The 15,167-nt window shown below is 49.4% G+C and overlaps 2 gene segments (V, D, J or C); both read right to left on the bottom strand.

Annotated features, from left to right (window-relative positions):
- Positions 1–3,700: 3,700 nt before the first annotated feature.
- LOC114507389 lies at positions 3,701–5,898 on the bottom strand. The segment is given in 3 exon segments: positions 3,701–3,827; positions 5,275–5,593; positions 5,729–5,898. Coding segments are annotated over 3 exon segments (495 nt in total).
- An 8,602-nt stretch (positions 5,899–14,500) lies between these two features.
- Positions 14,501–15,074, bottom strand: LOC118496953. The segment is given in 2 exon segments: positions 14,501–14,889; positions 14,983–15,074. Coding segments are annotated over 2 exon segments (438 nt in total).
- Between the last annotated feature and the right edge of the window lie 93 nt (positions 15,075–15,167).

Below are 15,167 nucleotides of genomic sequence, written 5' to 3'. Positions count from 1 at the left end.
CCAGGGCCCTGTTTTATCACAGAACCTTCTCCATGGCTGGTTTGCATTTCTAATCTACTGTTGACCTTTCTAATCTCTTATATATTTCCCTGCTTGTCTTCAGGGCCTGAACTAGATTTCCATCTGAGTGTTCCATGGGTTTCTTTTGATACATTCTTCGTTTCTTAGATGAGTGTGTCCTCTGTTTCATTTCTGTGCTGAGTTCAAGTAAAAAGGTTTTCTCTCCCTGCTTTTGCCCTTTATGTTCATAGTTTTTCAACTTGTTGTTTAGGGTGGTTATCTTCCACTGCTCACTTGAATACATTTGTTTGAAGTGTAGACTTATGTTTTACTTTTGATACCTGATTTTTTTATGGGGGGGCACTGGAAAGGGTTGTTTTTCTCTGTCCCATGGACTTGGTTCCTTTTCTGCATTGTCATGCTGTTGGGATGCCTACAATATGCACAGTTTAATGGGGTCATTTTCCAGTTTTCTAGCCAAGTGTGAATGCTTCTGTAAGTTTTGTTTTATGGGGCAGAGGTGGGTGGCGAGTTTGCCACTCTTTATTATGTATAAGAAGCACATCCCTGGAGTTCCGCAGAACTCGGTTTACAGGTTTATATTCTCTCTCCTCTCTCTCCTCACACAGATGGTTCCCTCAGAGGAGCTGTGGTTTCCCTCCCTCCAAACCCCCTCCCACAGGGCTCCCCGGGCTGGGTGCAGGGGAGAGGGGCAGAGGTTCCTGCCTGGGCCTCTCATGTCTGCCCAGCGCTGTGTCACTGGCAGCACAGAAGTAGAGGCCGCTGTGTTCAGGGCGCGCACTCGTCACCGTCAGATCCCAGAAAGACTGGTTTGGGTGGCTGATGCGAAAGCTGTCCTGGGGGAAACCTTGCTCATGTGTGGCAGGAGAGCCCACATTGGAAGTGGCCATGGGGACGAGGCCCTGATTCGGGAACTGCTGATACCAAAACACAGTGAAGGCCTGAAAGTCCACTGCATGGCACTCGATCGTCACACGGGTCCCACGTGCACAGACGACCCTTCTTGGACTCTGAGAGACGACAGCACCGAGCCCAGAGCCTGCAGGGACAGAGGTCAGAGCCGTGAAGGAGGCCAGCGGGACCATCCCAGCTGACCACAGGCAGGAAACCAGGGGCTTTGCCCCCTGCTCCCTCCCCTTTCTCTCCAGCCCCCAGAGTCCCGTTTATGGGTGAGATCTTCTTGTCAGACTCCCTGGGATCAGAAGCCCCTTCCTGCCTTGACTGGTGACCTCTCACTTGACTCCTCTCCTTGCTATTAGCATAGAAAGTCCACCAGCCCTAGCCACCCCCTCACTCATGCCAGCACCCACGCACACTCGCCCAAGCCACTCAGATAATCAGGCTCTTACTGGGCCCCAGAAGCAGCACAAGCAGCAGAAGGAGCAGCATCCTTGGGTGATGGCCTCCCACCACACAGGTCTCAAGAGAGGTGTGGCCAGCCCTTCCTTCTTCCTTTCTCCACCCCCAGGATGGATGAACCTGGGAGGGTGTTTCCAGATCCCCTGGGTGCTCTCTTCTGCCCCCTGGTGGGGATCTGTCCCAATGAGGCAGGTGCATTGGTCTTTCTCCCTATTGGAGAACCAGACAGACAGTGGGGGAAGGGGCCTCGGAAATGTTCTGAGTCCACTCCTAATTGTATAGTGATACACTGAGACCTAGAACATTGAAGGTGATAGGGAACTCAAGAGTTGGAAAATGTTTAAAGGTAAACAATTAATAAGCCTAGTAGGTAACACATATGATAAAGCTGTTGTCTCAGCAAGTGCAGGTATGGAGGGCTCACCACTCCTGGAAGAGACAGGGACCCCCGGGGCACAGCTGGAGACCACCACCTGGGCCACAGCTGGGGACATCCCAGCCTACGAGTTCCAGGATAGACAGAGGACTGCCCGCCTGCCCGGGGTTAGAATGCTGCAGTTCTTCCTTTAATTTTCCCTGAATCTCAAAAACCCTCCCCGTCATTTTCATCTCTTTTATCAAAACGCTGACTGGGAGGACATGTAAGATGGTCCATAAGGGTCTTACAAATCTGCTGTCTTCTCAGGTCGCCAGCCTTCTGAATAAAGCGCCCAGAAAACCAGTCCCTGTCTCCGGTGATTGGGTTCTGTCCGGGACAGGCAGCCAGAAGATCAAAGGTCAGCTTTTCCGATTTCGAAGGGACTTAAAGTTGAGTTGTTAGACTTACGTGAGGAAGGGAGTGCATTTGTGCAGTAAATGGCATTAAGGTCACTTCTTCCGGGTCACAATGGCCTCAGAGTAGGTGGTGTAAAGTCCCCACAGTTTTTTGTTTTTGTTTTTGTGGTGCAAATGCCTGAGTCATGCTGTGATTGATTGAGGCATCCACTTCAAAGCCGGCTGTGTGGGGATCACAGGGCCTGGCCAGGCCTGGGGACCAGATAGATAAAGACCCAGGCAGCAGGCTCTCAGCTCCAGCCGCCCCACCCAGGCTCCTGCATTCTAGGGCTCTTGGGCTGATTTCAGTAACTGACCACTTTGAGATCCTTGGGATTCCTCCTCCTTCCTTTACATTCCTGCTTTGTTGCTTCACATTCAATAATACAGACTGAGTCCAGGAAACACTAGGTCCCACTGGCCATCCTGAAAAGCTGATCCCAGGGCCCTGCAAACTCTCTCTACCTGCAGCCTTGCTCTGTGACTCAGGTGTGCTGGATAATTTCCAGGACTTGTCAGCCACAAACCTGTGTCTTTTCAAAGTGTCCTGAGGGTGTTGCCCAGGGATTCTAGGGGTCACAACAAGAGCTAAAGGGCTGGGGCAGCCACAGCATTGGTAATCGGGGGCTGAGCCCTGCACTCAGCTCTGACTCCACTGGTGCCTGTGAGACAGCTCACGCTTGTCTCACCTCCTACAGCATGTTCGGCTTCTCTCCTTCAACACCTTATGAGATTCATCCATCCATGTTTATGCAAATATTGTTTAAACATTTGCTCTCTTTTATTCTGTTGCATACATATGACACTAGTGATCTACTGCACTGTTGATGGGCATTCAAGTGCTTTCCAGTGTGAGGTCCCTGTGGATAAAGCTGCTGGGTCGCAACAGTCCTCTCACATCCTTTTGTGTTTCCTCGGAATTCTGGGATATTTCTTCTGTTAGTACACAGGTCACAAGTTGGCTTTCTGAGTTGCCTTATTGGCTACTTATGACTTCCATGATTAGTTTAAATTCAGAAATTATGTTTCTTGTACCTAATAAATATTATCCTCCTTTGATTATATTTTTTCTATGCATTTTTTGTCCTAGTTAATAATAGATAGGACAGTTTCCTAAAACTTATTCTGGAAACCTTAGTGATTTTTCCACCCTTTGGATTCATTTCCTGCAACAGCTCTGTGACGGCTTGCTCATGGCATGGGGCTATGAGGAAGTTGCCTGGGCAGCTAGAGACGTCTTTTCAGTATCAGGGAAAAGCAAGCGGTTACAATACTTATAATAGGCTGTGCAAATCTGAAGTGCATGTGTAGCTGTTTTACAGTGGAAATTTAAAATCCAGGAAGGTCATAGGCTTTCTTTTGTATATTTTTTTAGTGACAAGAGGGACTCTGGACCCCTTCTAGTTATGTCCAAGAAGTATAAGTCTGCCTGTCTCTTACTGTCTGTCTCTTACTGTCTTCTGCTTAATCTCCTTCTCTCATTGGACAAACAGCTGGCCCCAGCCCATCACCTGCGGAGTATGACCCGCACACGGGGAGCAGGGAGCTTTGGGGCTGTGTCCCCACTGCCCAGACGTCCCTGAGCCAGCAGCTGGCTCCGGAATCCACTGATCTGCAAGTGTCTGTGCATGTGACTGGAAGAGTCAACGCAAAGTGATTTAGATCCAGCCCACTCCCAATGTTTTGGTTTGTTCCTTTGTTTGTTAACACTTGTTAGGAAACATTGGTGGCTGTGACGGCTTAGAGTGCCCATCAGACCACACTTCCAAGTTCAAATCCTACTCAGGGGCCGCTGTCTCTTTCCCACCTCTGTAGCTCACTGCAGCAGTATCTGTGTGCGTCCACCTTCCACAGAATGTGTGGGAGAAGAAAGCCGAAGCTCACACAGAATTTGGGAGGGAATCGTGATAAAAATCTGTGGAGCAAGCTTTGTAGGTTATGGTCAGGGATTTGCTGCATGTTTCCATAGGTTGCTGATCCTGAGGAAACACCAGTCTGTGCAGAGTAAGTGGGGTCTGTAATTACTTACAAGAACGTTTTAAAATATATCCAATCCAGCATGCTTTGTTGCATGACGTGGGGTGGTTAGTCTGAATACAACAGCCTGCCATTCATTTCTAGAAACAGAATTATGAGATCAAACAAAAATACATGAAGAAATGCAGTTCCGAGAACTAACACCGCCGGCCTTTTCATTCAGTATACAATGGCAGACCAGAAATGGAGAAAATACTCTGAAAGCACAAAGACTATTCACAAAGTAATACCGACCACCTCTCTGCTGATTAGTCCTTCAAATGTTTCCCTGGAGTCTGACTCTGTCTTCTAAGGCCCAGGTGTACATTTAAAGGAGTCTAGTAGGTATTTTTATGCTCATACACAAGGAGGAGCCACTAGAACAAGAAACTCAGTTGTGTTCAAAACTGTCTCTTCCAGCTTTCCCCTAAGGCCATGCCGGGGGTGGTGGCCATCACCTTCATCCCAATGTGATACATCACCCCCTCCTGCCATAGCCCCCAAGGCCCATGTCACTCTGCCCAGGCTTGTGCGTCTGGTGAAACCTGCTCCTCATCTGAGTTCCATCTCACAGCTGGCCTCCTCTTTGACGCCCTTCCTGGTGTCACCAGACAGAATGGACGTGCTCCTTCCTGTCCTGCTTGACACCTCTGATCACAGGGTGCGTTGCATGACATGTGGGTATAGTGTGTGTCTTCTCCACATTTCCTCCCCACTGGGCTTTGTTATTTCCCGTGTGGAATCATTTTCAGCTCACTTCTCTTTTCCAGTGTTTGGTCAAGTAGAAAATAAAAAGTTGACTTGTAAAATCAACCCGTCTCTCTCTCTGTCTTTCTCTCTGTCTCTCTCTCTGTCTTTCTTTCCCTCACATACAGATAGGTGGATAAAGAGGACTAGGGAGTGGATGTCCGAAATAACATTTCATTCCACATAGCAAGGTGATGGCTGCAGCTGCTGTGGGGGATGGGCTGAGGTGGAAGAAGGTGGGCAGGGCCGGGGACTGAGCACAACGGAGCCCTGCCACCTGGTGAGCAAGCAGCCCTGGGGACCCATTTGTGCACAGACAGGAGGTGGCTGTGCCCCACTGTGTCTAAGCTGCTGGCACAGAGGTACACAGCTGTCTGGTTCTTCCTGGTCGATGGCACGGTGAGAGGAAAGGATGCCTTCTTCTCCCGAGAGGCCCGGTAGCCTGTAGCCAGGTCTCCCTCCTCAACACTGGTTTCACCTCTGGAGAAGTAGATCAGCCTCAGCCCCTGCCCGGGGTCCTGTCGGTACCAGGACATGTAGTCATGACCAAAGTCCTGTTCACAGTGCAGGGTCACATCTTGTCCTTCCTCCTTGGACAGGTATTTTGGGGTCTGAGTGATTCTGCCACCCAATGTGCCTGTGGAAGAAAGAGGGACATTCTCAAAACACAACCCAGGAGGGTACTCCTATTGCTGTTATGGGAAAAGGCTTAGTTAGACATGGAGTGTGGCACCCTCAGGACAGGAATTTGCTCCCTGAACCCAGGACTCACCTGCTCCCAGGAGACAAAGGAGCACGCAGCAGAGCACCTGGCTGCCCATAGTGGGAAGGGGGCCCCTGGTAGCTACAGGCACTTGCAGGAAGACCAATGAGACAGGAGACTTAGCTGTGGGGACCCCCTGCCTGTGTGTGCAGAATGTGCAGAAGGCTAGAGAGACAGTGGGAAGAGACCTGGGAAGTATTCAGTTCGGGCTCCCTAACTGTGCAGATGGGGAGACAGAGTGGAGGAGACCTGGACTCCCTGCACCCCATCCCCTTGTGCCTCCCTCTGGCCTGAGTGGCTGACTCCCAGCAGAGTCTCCCTGTGATTGGCCCGCTGGCTGCTCCCTTCCTAGTGAAGGTGGGGTTTGCTCATGGCAGCAGCCTGGAGACAAGTGGGTCCCGTGAGAACGTAGCGTGCATCCTTAGTCCCATCACTGCATGGGTACCGCTCTGCTCACATCCATCCTGCATTCACGCCAGGGCCCTGTTTCTTTCCAGAACCTTCTCCCTGGCTGGTTTCCTGTTGCCATTTATAGTCTCTTAGATGTTTGCCTTCTTTTCTTCAGGGCCTGAACTAGAGTTCCATCTGAGTGTTCCATGCGTATCTATTAATGCATTCTTCATGTCTTAGATAAGTTTGTCTTTTCCTTTCATTTCTTTCCTGACTTCATTTAAAAAAATTTTTTGTCTCTGTTTTGCTTTTTCTGTTTGTAAATTTGATCTTCTGGTTTGTTTTCTTCAACTGCTTGCTTGAATATATGTGTTTGGATGGTAGGCTTAAATTTTTCTCTTGACACAAGATTGTTTCTTGTGGAAGGTGTTTTTTTTCTCTGTATCTGATGGATTTTATGTTTCTATTGTTTATTTTTATTACTTGTATAATATATACAGTTTAATCCCATTGTTCTAGCAAAGTCTAAGCACTTCTGTAAGTTTTGCTTCTATGGGGTGGAGGGTGGTGTGAGTCCTGTGATTTCATAGTTGTCATCTGTTTTCCAGGACTCTAAAATTTCCCCTATTTCTTCTTTTTTTCCCTCACTACCCAGGGCCAGAGGACTCTTCTTCGTTCCATTTTGACTTTTTTTCCTCCCTCAAAACTCAGTATTCTCAAGTCCTTCTCTTTAGGTCTGGTGCCTGGCCCTTTAAATGGAGTGCACTTTGACCCTCTCCCCATCCAGTCTGGCTCAGGTCAGACTCCAAGGAGGCAGGAATGGGGGCTCTTCTCCTGGGGTCTCTCCAACCCTCCCCAGCCCTCTCTGTCCTCTGGCAGTTTCTCCACTTCCCCCTGCTCCTGCAGGGCAGGGAGGGGAGGAACCCCAGTGTGTGCAGCTATTTCAGGAAATGAAGAGGCAGGAAACCGAGCAGAGCAGCGTGGTTTATATCCGTCCCAGTAAGGGTGGGCATCCTCGGTACTAGGAACTTGAAATGCCTTTGCATGCATCAGCCTTTTGATTTTCCGAAGTTGTTTCATGGAATAAAGGAGGAGAAACTGTTCTCTAGGTTCCCAACATCTGTTCAGTGATGAGATTTAAAGAATTATTCAAAGCGATAACGAAAAGTGGAGATGATATGTTTCTCATGAGCAAAATTTGAGGGCCAGACAAGTCTCCTGCATCTCAGACAGGTATATCCAACTCCATATTCTGCATCTCTGGGGTGTCACATAGCAGCTCAAGCACAAGGCCACAGAACCAGGATCGTTCCAGAAGGGTAAGAGGCTGTTCAGCCTGGTGCCCAAAGCTCAACCTCTGAGGTACACAGACCCTGGTTGATAGGTTTATATTCTCTCTCCCCCTCTCCCTCCCCCTCCCCCTCTTTCCCTCTCCCTCTCCCCCTTCCTCTCTCTCTCTCTCTCTCTCTCTCTCTCACTTTTCCAGCTCCCCACTTTCTTGAGTGTGAGAAAGAAACATAAACTTCTGGAACCAGATTTTCTCCTATGGAAAATGAAGAAGCATTTCCTTTGCTTGATTATCTTGCCTTTCCAATAAAATTCTGTATTTAAAGCGAACACGGAGAGGACTTGAAATAGACTATGAAGTAAAGAAAGGAGAAGTGTGAGTCAATAAATATTTTGCTTCAGAAATTGTGTCACCTTTTGCACGGGGCAGAGTCTGAATGGGGGAGCGCGGGCTGGGAGGCTCCTCCCCCAGCTGTGGCTGCGTGGGGGCGGGGCCCCGAGGAGGTTTGTGCTCTGGGAGGATGTGACTCTGAGCTGGTGTGGACAAGGAGCTAGCGCAGAAATACACGGTGGAGTCACCGGGCTCTGCCCGCTGGACGTTGAAGACGCTGGGCCCCTCTTTGGGAAATGTGGCAGAAAAGCGTTCTGATGGCATTCCTGACTTGTCCATGATTTGTTGTCTCCGCAGGGAAATCATGAACTTCAGCCCTTCCTCTGGGAGCTGCCGATACCAGAAAACATAAGTGTGGCCTTTCATGGGGCTGCACCTCAGGGTCGCTTCCTGTCCTCGCTCCACGACCAGGTGTCTGGGGTGCTGGGTGACGCTGGCATTCGCGGGACCTCAGGGGAGAAGAGATGGCATGAGACTGAGTCCTAACGGCAGAGGAAGTTTGTAGCTTACAATGAGGCGACCCAAGGTGAGCGCAAATAGCTCTGGAGTTTCCTCCGTCCCTTTAAAAATTCACCTGAGTTTTGCTTTTGGCCCATATCGCAGCTCTGTTTTATAGACATGTCAGTACCTTTCAGAAAGTCTTGGGCCACGCGGAGGGCCAGAGCATGTTTGAGACACAGCTAAGGAACCACAGACAACTCTGCATGATGCCGATCGTCAGCCCCGAACTCACCTGCCCCCAGGAGCCAGATGAGCACCCAGCAGCGGAGTGTGGAGCCCATGGCAGAGGTAGGCACAAGGAGGGTCCGCGTGCAGCGCAAGGAAGCTCGGCCTGCAGCAGCTCAGGGAGCTCGGCCTCACAGCTGCCACCCAGGAGGCGGGTCCTCCTGTGACGTCACCATCTCCAGTGGATCCCACGGTCTCTACAAGCGATCTTGTACATCAGTGGAATAAGACACCTTTTTTTTTTCTTCTCAGAACAATACCAACAGCCTGGCTCAATGTGTGTTAGTATAGTGTCGTGCAGTAAAGCTGAGGGAGATGAGCACCTTCGTGATTGGTCCTTAGTTGATGAGTGATTCATTTTCCACCCCATCCCTCTCCATGTTTTATTTTTTGTTGAATCTATTGGGGTGACGTTGGTTAATATAATTATGTAGGTTTCCGGTGTACCATTTGTATTAAGTCATCTGTATGTTGTAATGTGTGTTCATCACCCCAAGTCCAGTCTCCCTCCATCACCGTTTATTCCCCCTTTACCTTCTTCTACCCTCTCCACGCACATTTTCTTATCATTTGCTTGTTTGTTTCCCTTGTGTTGGTCCACGCTATCTTTCCATTTGGTGCTGCTGAGCAGAGAGAGTGACCAGGTGGGATCTGTAGGTTCACAGGGAGGCAGAGATCGGGTGGCTGGGGCAAAGAGGACAAATTAGAGGCAGGAAATGATTCGACTCAGTTTCCTTCTTTCCTCCTTCATCTCAGCTAAGCGATCATTGCAAGCTGAAACGATCTTATGGTTTTATGGTTGATAACTTGTTTTGTTTATCTCTTGTTATTCTATTTGTGTTTTTTAATGTAAGTGCCGATTTCAAAGAACAAACATTGAAAATGACAAACTCCCCCTCTCACCTCATGTCCTTTGATTCTGTGCGTCTCTCCGAATTATTCTCTTTAGTCAGTGACGGGCTACTGATGCTTGAGGGGTCTTTCTTCCTTCCACTCTTCTGTTCTCCTTCCCTGCCCCGTGGCAGTGAATAGAAATTACAGGAAAGCCCACTTGTTGCTGGAAGAGTGGAAAGAAGAGCCAAAGAAGAAGGAGGCACGATCCCACCCTGGTAGAGTTTACAGGGCACCCCGAGGCGATGCAGCCTGTGCCTCCAGAACCCCCCAGGCTTTGAGTGATCAATAAGATCACGTTCATCTTTAGTGTCCAAATCATGGCTTACGGCTCCATCTTATTAATAGCAGGATCCTAAGGCCTCCCTCAAAGGCTCTCATTATTTGGGGAGAATTCAGTAAGTAGGCTTCCGCTAATGTATAATTCAATCAAAAGGCAGCTGCTCAGAGTCAGCCCAGTTATTTCTTCTGGAAATGCTTCTGGAAATACTGGAATTGCTCACAAATGCTGTTGATGGAAATGCCATCACTGAGCACCATGCCTAGCCCACAGGGATGTTTCCTGGGTGCTGTTAGAGCCACCGGCCCTCAGGCTGCTAGGTCAGGGCTGGAGTTCACACAACCACGGGGAGAAGAATCGTCTCATCAACTCTGAGCTGACCTGGTTACTTAGGGCCCAGAGAAACTCTGCAGCTTGTGACTGGTTCCATCAGCTGGATGTCACCAGGCTTCTGTCTGCAGGCTCAAACCCAATCCAAGGGGTTGGGACAGATGCCTTAACCATCCAATTTTACTCTTTCCTGTCCACTACTGCGTGTTTCAGACAGAGCAAACCTCCCTCTCACAGTGATGAGTACCTAACAGATTCAAGCAGCAAGCGTGTGTTGGAATCTTCAATGATCAGACAGAGTATTGTCCAAAATGGGCCCTTTAATATGTAAGAGAGGATATTAATTAATAATTAATATTAATAATTATTCCAGGACCATAGGCCTGGACCAGGACAGCCATGGTAATCAGAGCCTTGGATACACGGATGACTTTTCTTTCTTTCTTTTCTTTCTTTCTTTCTTTTCTTTCTTTCTTTCTTTCTTTCTTTCTTTCTTTCTTTCTTTCTTTCTTTTCCTTTCTTCTTTTCTTTCTCTCTCTCTCTCTCTTTCTTTCTTCTTTTTTAAAATTGATTTTTAGAGTGATAAATGTTGATTTGTTGCTCCACTTACTTAAGCATTTATTGGTTGATTCTCGTGTGTACCCCCGACTGGAGAGCGAATCCGCAACCTTGCCCTATGAGGACGGAGCTCTCACCAACTGAGCACCTTGCCAGGGCGGGTGGACTTTCTGACACGTTCCTTTACCGCCATCTGGCGTCATTGGGAGATTGCAGGAAATAAATAGGTAACATTTTCTTTGACATGACCACATTCCAAGTCAATGTCAATGTTGAAACGTACAGGAATGACCTCTCATGTCCCTTCCAACCAGACGGTCTCTGGATCTGTGTTGTCCCCATGTCCAGTGACAGTAATTATCAGATGGCTGCAGCGTGTCTCCCACAGCAGTCCCTGGTGGTCACACACGTGGGAAAACATGAGGATCCATGCCGAATCAAAGAATCACAGTCACGTCGGACCTTGGAGCCCAAACAGTGCAGGTCTCTTATTTTAAACAGGAGAACACCGAGTCTCAGAAGGGTGAGGGCACTTGCCAACGTCTTGCAGCTAAAAATAAATACATGACTTAATTTAATTAAACGTTTTAAAAGTCCCGAGTTAATTAGGAAGCAGGTTTCCTGACTTCAGTCCCAGAGTCCCTCTGGCTCTGGAGCCTGCAAGAGAGAGAAAGGAGAAGCTGGGTGTTCGAAATCACAGCGTAGAAGTCCCTGCTTCCGAGGCAGCTGGGCAGGGACTTGAGGTTTGAATTCCCTGGAGTGGGCCCCTGAGTGCAGATTCCTTATCGGCGTCTCTCCTCCCTTCCCCCGGAGGGGTCGTGGCGGCTGCACCCTCACAGGCGTTCCCGCACAATCACAGCCTCGAGGAGGCTCAGTGGTGGTGCAAGGGCCGCCTGCACCTGCAGCCGTCACACTCGGTTCTTCCACCGAGAGCTCACGGCCTCTGCGGGGCACGTTGGTGGGCAAGCAGTCTGCGGGGGGAGATGGGTTTGAGATAAAATCAGTCGGGGCTTCTTAGCGTGTTGGTACTATCAACCTCAGATATCTGGTGTTGTGGGGGGCTGCATTTAGAAACTTGGGGTCCCCAGACTGCCCGATTCCGCACTGCTGTGGAGAGATTTCAGCAGCCCAGGGGCACGTCCTCTCGATCGCTGAAGGGGCAATCTGTGGTTCTGCTCTCTCCTGGGGGCAGCAGGAGACCCCACAATCACCCTGCTCGTTCTGGGGCAGAGAGGTGAGGAAGGGGCCTTTTCAAGTGTCTTTGTGGACTTGGGGGGAGAGGAAGAAGCTAGTGGCGCCTGAGTTGCACCCTGGAGGGAACTCACCCGGCCTCACCACGCCAGCACCACCGAGGCGCAGAGACACCGAGCAGGGTCCGCCAGCTCTGTGGGCGGGGTCTTCTCGGGCATTCCCAGCTTAGCCTCAGGGTTTCGGCATTGGGAGGAAATCAGGAATTCCATTTCCTGCCTGAGATTTTGTCGATAGCAGTAAACAAATACGTGCCCAGAGATTGGATCACATCTCAGAATCACCCCTGGTCCCACGTGTGTGACCCTGGGGCAGGGACTCCAGCTACCTCCACAGCCTGTGTGTCCCGTGGGAAAAGACAGAGCCATAGAGAGTGAAGGGCAGCGGGAGGAAAGCGGCTTCTACCCAAGTTCCCACGCATTCCCGAGCTCACATGCCTCCCGGAGACAGAGCGTGGGTCCGGCGGAGGAGCCTGGTGCCCTGGGCACGGTCAGCAGCCGCATGACGTTTTCCCAGCCATGGTTTCTCATGCGCCACAGCAAAGAGTTCCCTGGGCCCCACAAGGTAGGATCTGGCTGGGACATCCCACAGCCCCGCGCGGGGGGGGGGGGGGGCACCTTCTGCGGGAGAGGGAGAATCCGTGGTCCAAATGCTCGGCTGCATGTTTATGTCGTTACACGGATATGTCAACAGGCTCCAACCCACGCGAGGGTTCTTAGGGAAGTCGAAGTTCAGGGACAACATAAGAGGAAGTGGAAAAGGGAAAAAGAGTAAGAAGAAACAGAAGGAGCAAGAAAATGGTTGAGGACTACACTAGAGTTGCAATTTTATCAACCTCATCAAGTTCTCTTGGCTGAGTTCTCCAATTTCAGCATGAACAAAAATCAGCAGGGGGTGGCAAAATTATATTTATTCCTATAACCCACGTCCAGAAATGCACACTCTGACATTTGACCCAGTCCTAGAATACACCTGTTGAACCTACACTTGAAGTGACACTGAGGCTTGCGGTCTCAGACCAATTAAAAATTTTTGTTGAATAGAGATTTTAATAGGCTACACTAACAAAAAGACTGCTTCATGCATTAAACTGGAATGCTAAAATTTAAGTAGGACAAGGAACAAGAGAAATTTTTCTGAGGAAGGAATATTTAATGGACCCATTTAAGTTCTGAAAATTGCATTAAAAAAAGTAGATGGGAAACAGGAAACCTAATTGAAAACAATTTGACTAAAGCTGAAAGAACAGAAATTTCCAGAACCTAAGGGTTAGTTAATATTGTCAAATGCTTCAAAGAGAATAAGCAAGCAGAGAAACAAAAATAAACCTCTGGTCTAGTGAGAATATAGTTTTAATCTTTAGGAGGATAGTCTCAGGAGAATGGACATGGTCCCAGAAAAAGCTGAAGAGAGCATTCGAAGGGCTCGCCCCTCTGTGGGAAAGCCACTGCGTGGGTCCGCGGGGTCCGACTGGGTTCGGAGAGGAATGGACACAGCCACTGGGAAGCACTCACGCCTGAGCCCTGGGAAAGGGACTTAGAAACAGAGGCCATGACACTGGATAGACTGGAAAAGTGGGGGCTTCTACTTCCAGGGGTCACAATGAAAAGAAGTACATTTGGACTTCGGGGAGTAAGACAACTGGGGTTAGCTTGTATTGAAGTAAGAGCCAATGCAACTAGACAGAATATATAAACTTTGCTAAAACTGAGTGGCGCGTGGTGTAGCAACAACCAGTTTGTAAGCGGAATGATCACCAAATTTTAACAGAGGTGCTCGACCCCGGTGTCTGCTCGATGTGATGGAGTGACCTCGCTAGGTGGGGCCAATGCCAGGACGCCTCCTTTCGTGTACATTCGATGATGAACGTGTTGCTCCCCATCACAGTTTGGACCACACGCCCGAGGGTGTTTCCGTGTCTGCCTCCACTTTCCGTTGCACAGTAGGTGTTTTGTCACTGCGAACGCATTAGTCTGTCTCTTCCCTCAGCTCTAGGGACACTAATTAGCAACTTTGTAGGTAGGGTCTAAATTGACATGCTTTTTGCACTACCTGGATTTAATTCCTTAATAAAGAAATTCACCAGAGTCCCCACTCGGTCTGACATTGTAAAAACTAAGGATTGAATTGCCTCCCTAATTCCTTCTCTTTTCCTAGGTTCTCGGTGTCCAGCAAATGTAGTAATACTCCTTCGTTCCTCACGTGTGAGGGACACCTGCTGGGTGTCCTTGATTCATAAGGTCAAAGTGACGAGCCCCCAAGCTGCCATGTTGTTCAAAATAACCCCACCCTCTTGGCTAATGTTGAATTTTCCAAGAGCATGTTCTTGAGTAAAACAGATTCATTTTTTTTTCTCCTGTTTCCTGGATTTGTAATCTAGCGCGAGGGAAGGTCAAGTTGGCCCTTCTCAATGTGGCTGAAGTGCTGGCATCTGACTCTATAATCTCGTACCCACTGTGAGATCTAAGAAATGGGGAAGGCAGTTAATAACAAGGAAGAATACGGGGCCAACAAGACGGAAAAAGAAATGAATTGTCAAATCAGCCGTGTGATGATTCCAGGACTTCATTCCACTTTGTTCTGGAGAAATCCCTGTGTCTTTTCTTTGGTGCCGTGGGCTATACATTTAGCCTGGCAACAAATTCCGCTTTGGTGTAAGCTGGCTTTATCTAGGTAGCTTTCATCGCCTTCTGACCTGGTGCACCACCTGCTCCCCGAGCCGGGCCCAGGGTGAGTTTGTGCAGCAGGCAGAGCTGATATTTAGCACTGTGCGTTCAACGCTGGCGCAGAGGTACGTGGCTGAATCCTGCAGCTCCACACCCTGGATCTCCAGGCTACAGGGTGAGTCTGGGGGACACTCAGCTAAAAATCTGTCCTTGGGCATTTCTGTTTCAAAAACATTTTTGTCCTGGAAGGAAACCAAGAACTTGAACTCTTTTGCCAGGATCTGTTGGTACCAGTAAACATAACGATGTCCCTGTGGGTAGACACAAGACATTTTCACATTCTGTCCTTTCCCTGTGATCAGGTGCCCTGGGGTCTGGGTGACTTCTGCTGCGTCAAGGGAGCCTGGGGAGAGAGCAGATGGAAGTTGGAGACCTAGCCCGGGGGGGACACTGGTGGCAGGAAAGGGGGAGCTGACAGCTCAGAACAGGGACTTACCTGCACCCAGGAGACAGAGGACCATGGAGCAGATGGCTGCGGCGCCCATGGCAGACGCAGGAAAACACGGGGTCAGGTGGCGTGCCCTGAGGCTTCCTCGGCCCCTGCACGTAGCTGCTCTGTGACATGATCACTTCGTAGAACCCAGCAGCCTTTGCATGAAGACACCTTTGCTTTTGTCACAG

Source organism: Phyllostomus discolor, chromosome 10, assembly GCF_004126475.2.
Source record: "Phyllostomus discolor isolate MPI-MPIP mPhyDis1 chromosome 10, mPhyDis1.pri.v3, whole genome shotgun sequence".
NCBI lineage: Eukaryota > Metazoa > Chordata > Mammalia > Chiroptera > Phyllostomidae > Phyllostomus > Phyllostomus discolor.
This window is presented reverse-complemented; position numbering and strand designations above follow the sequence as displayed.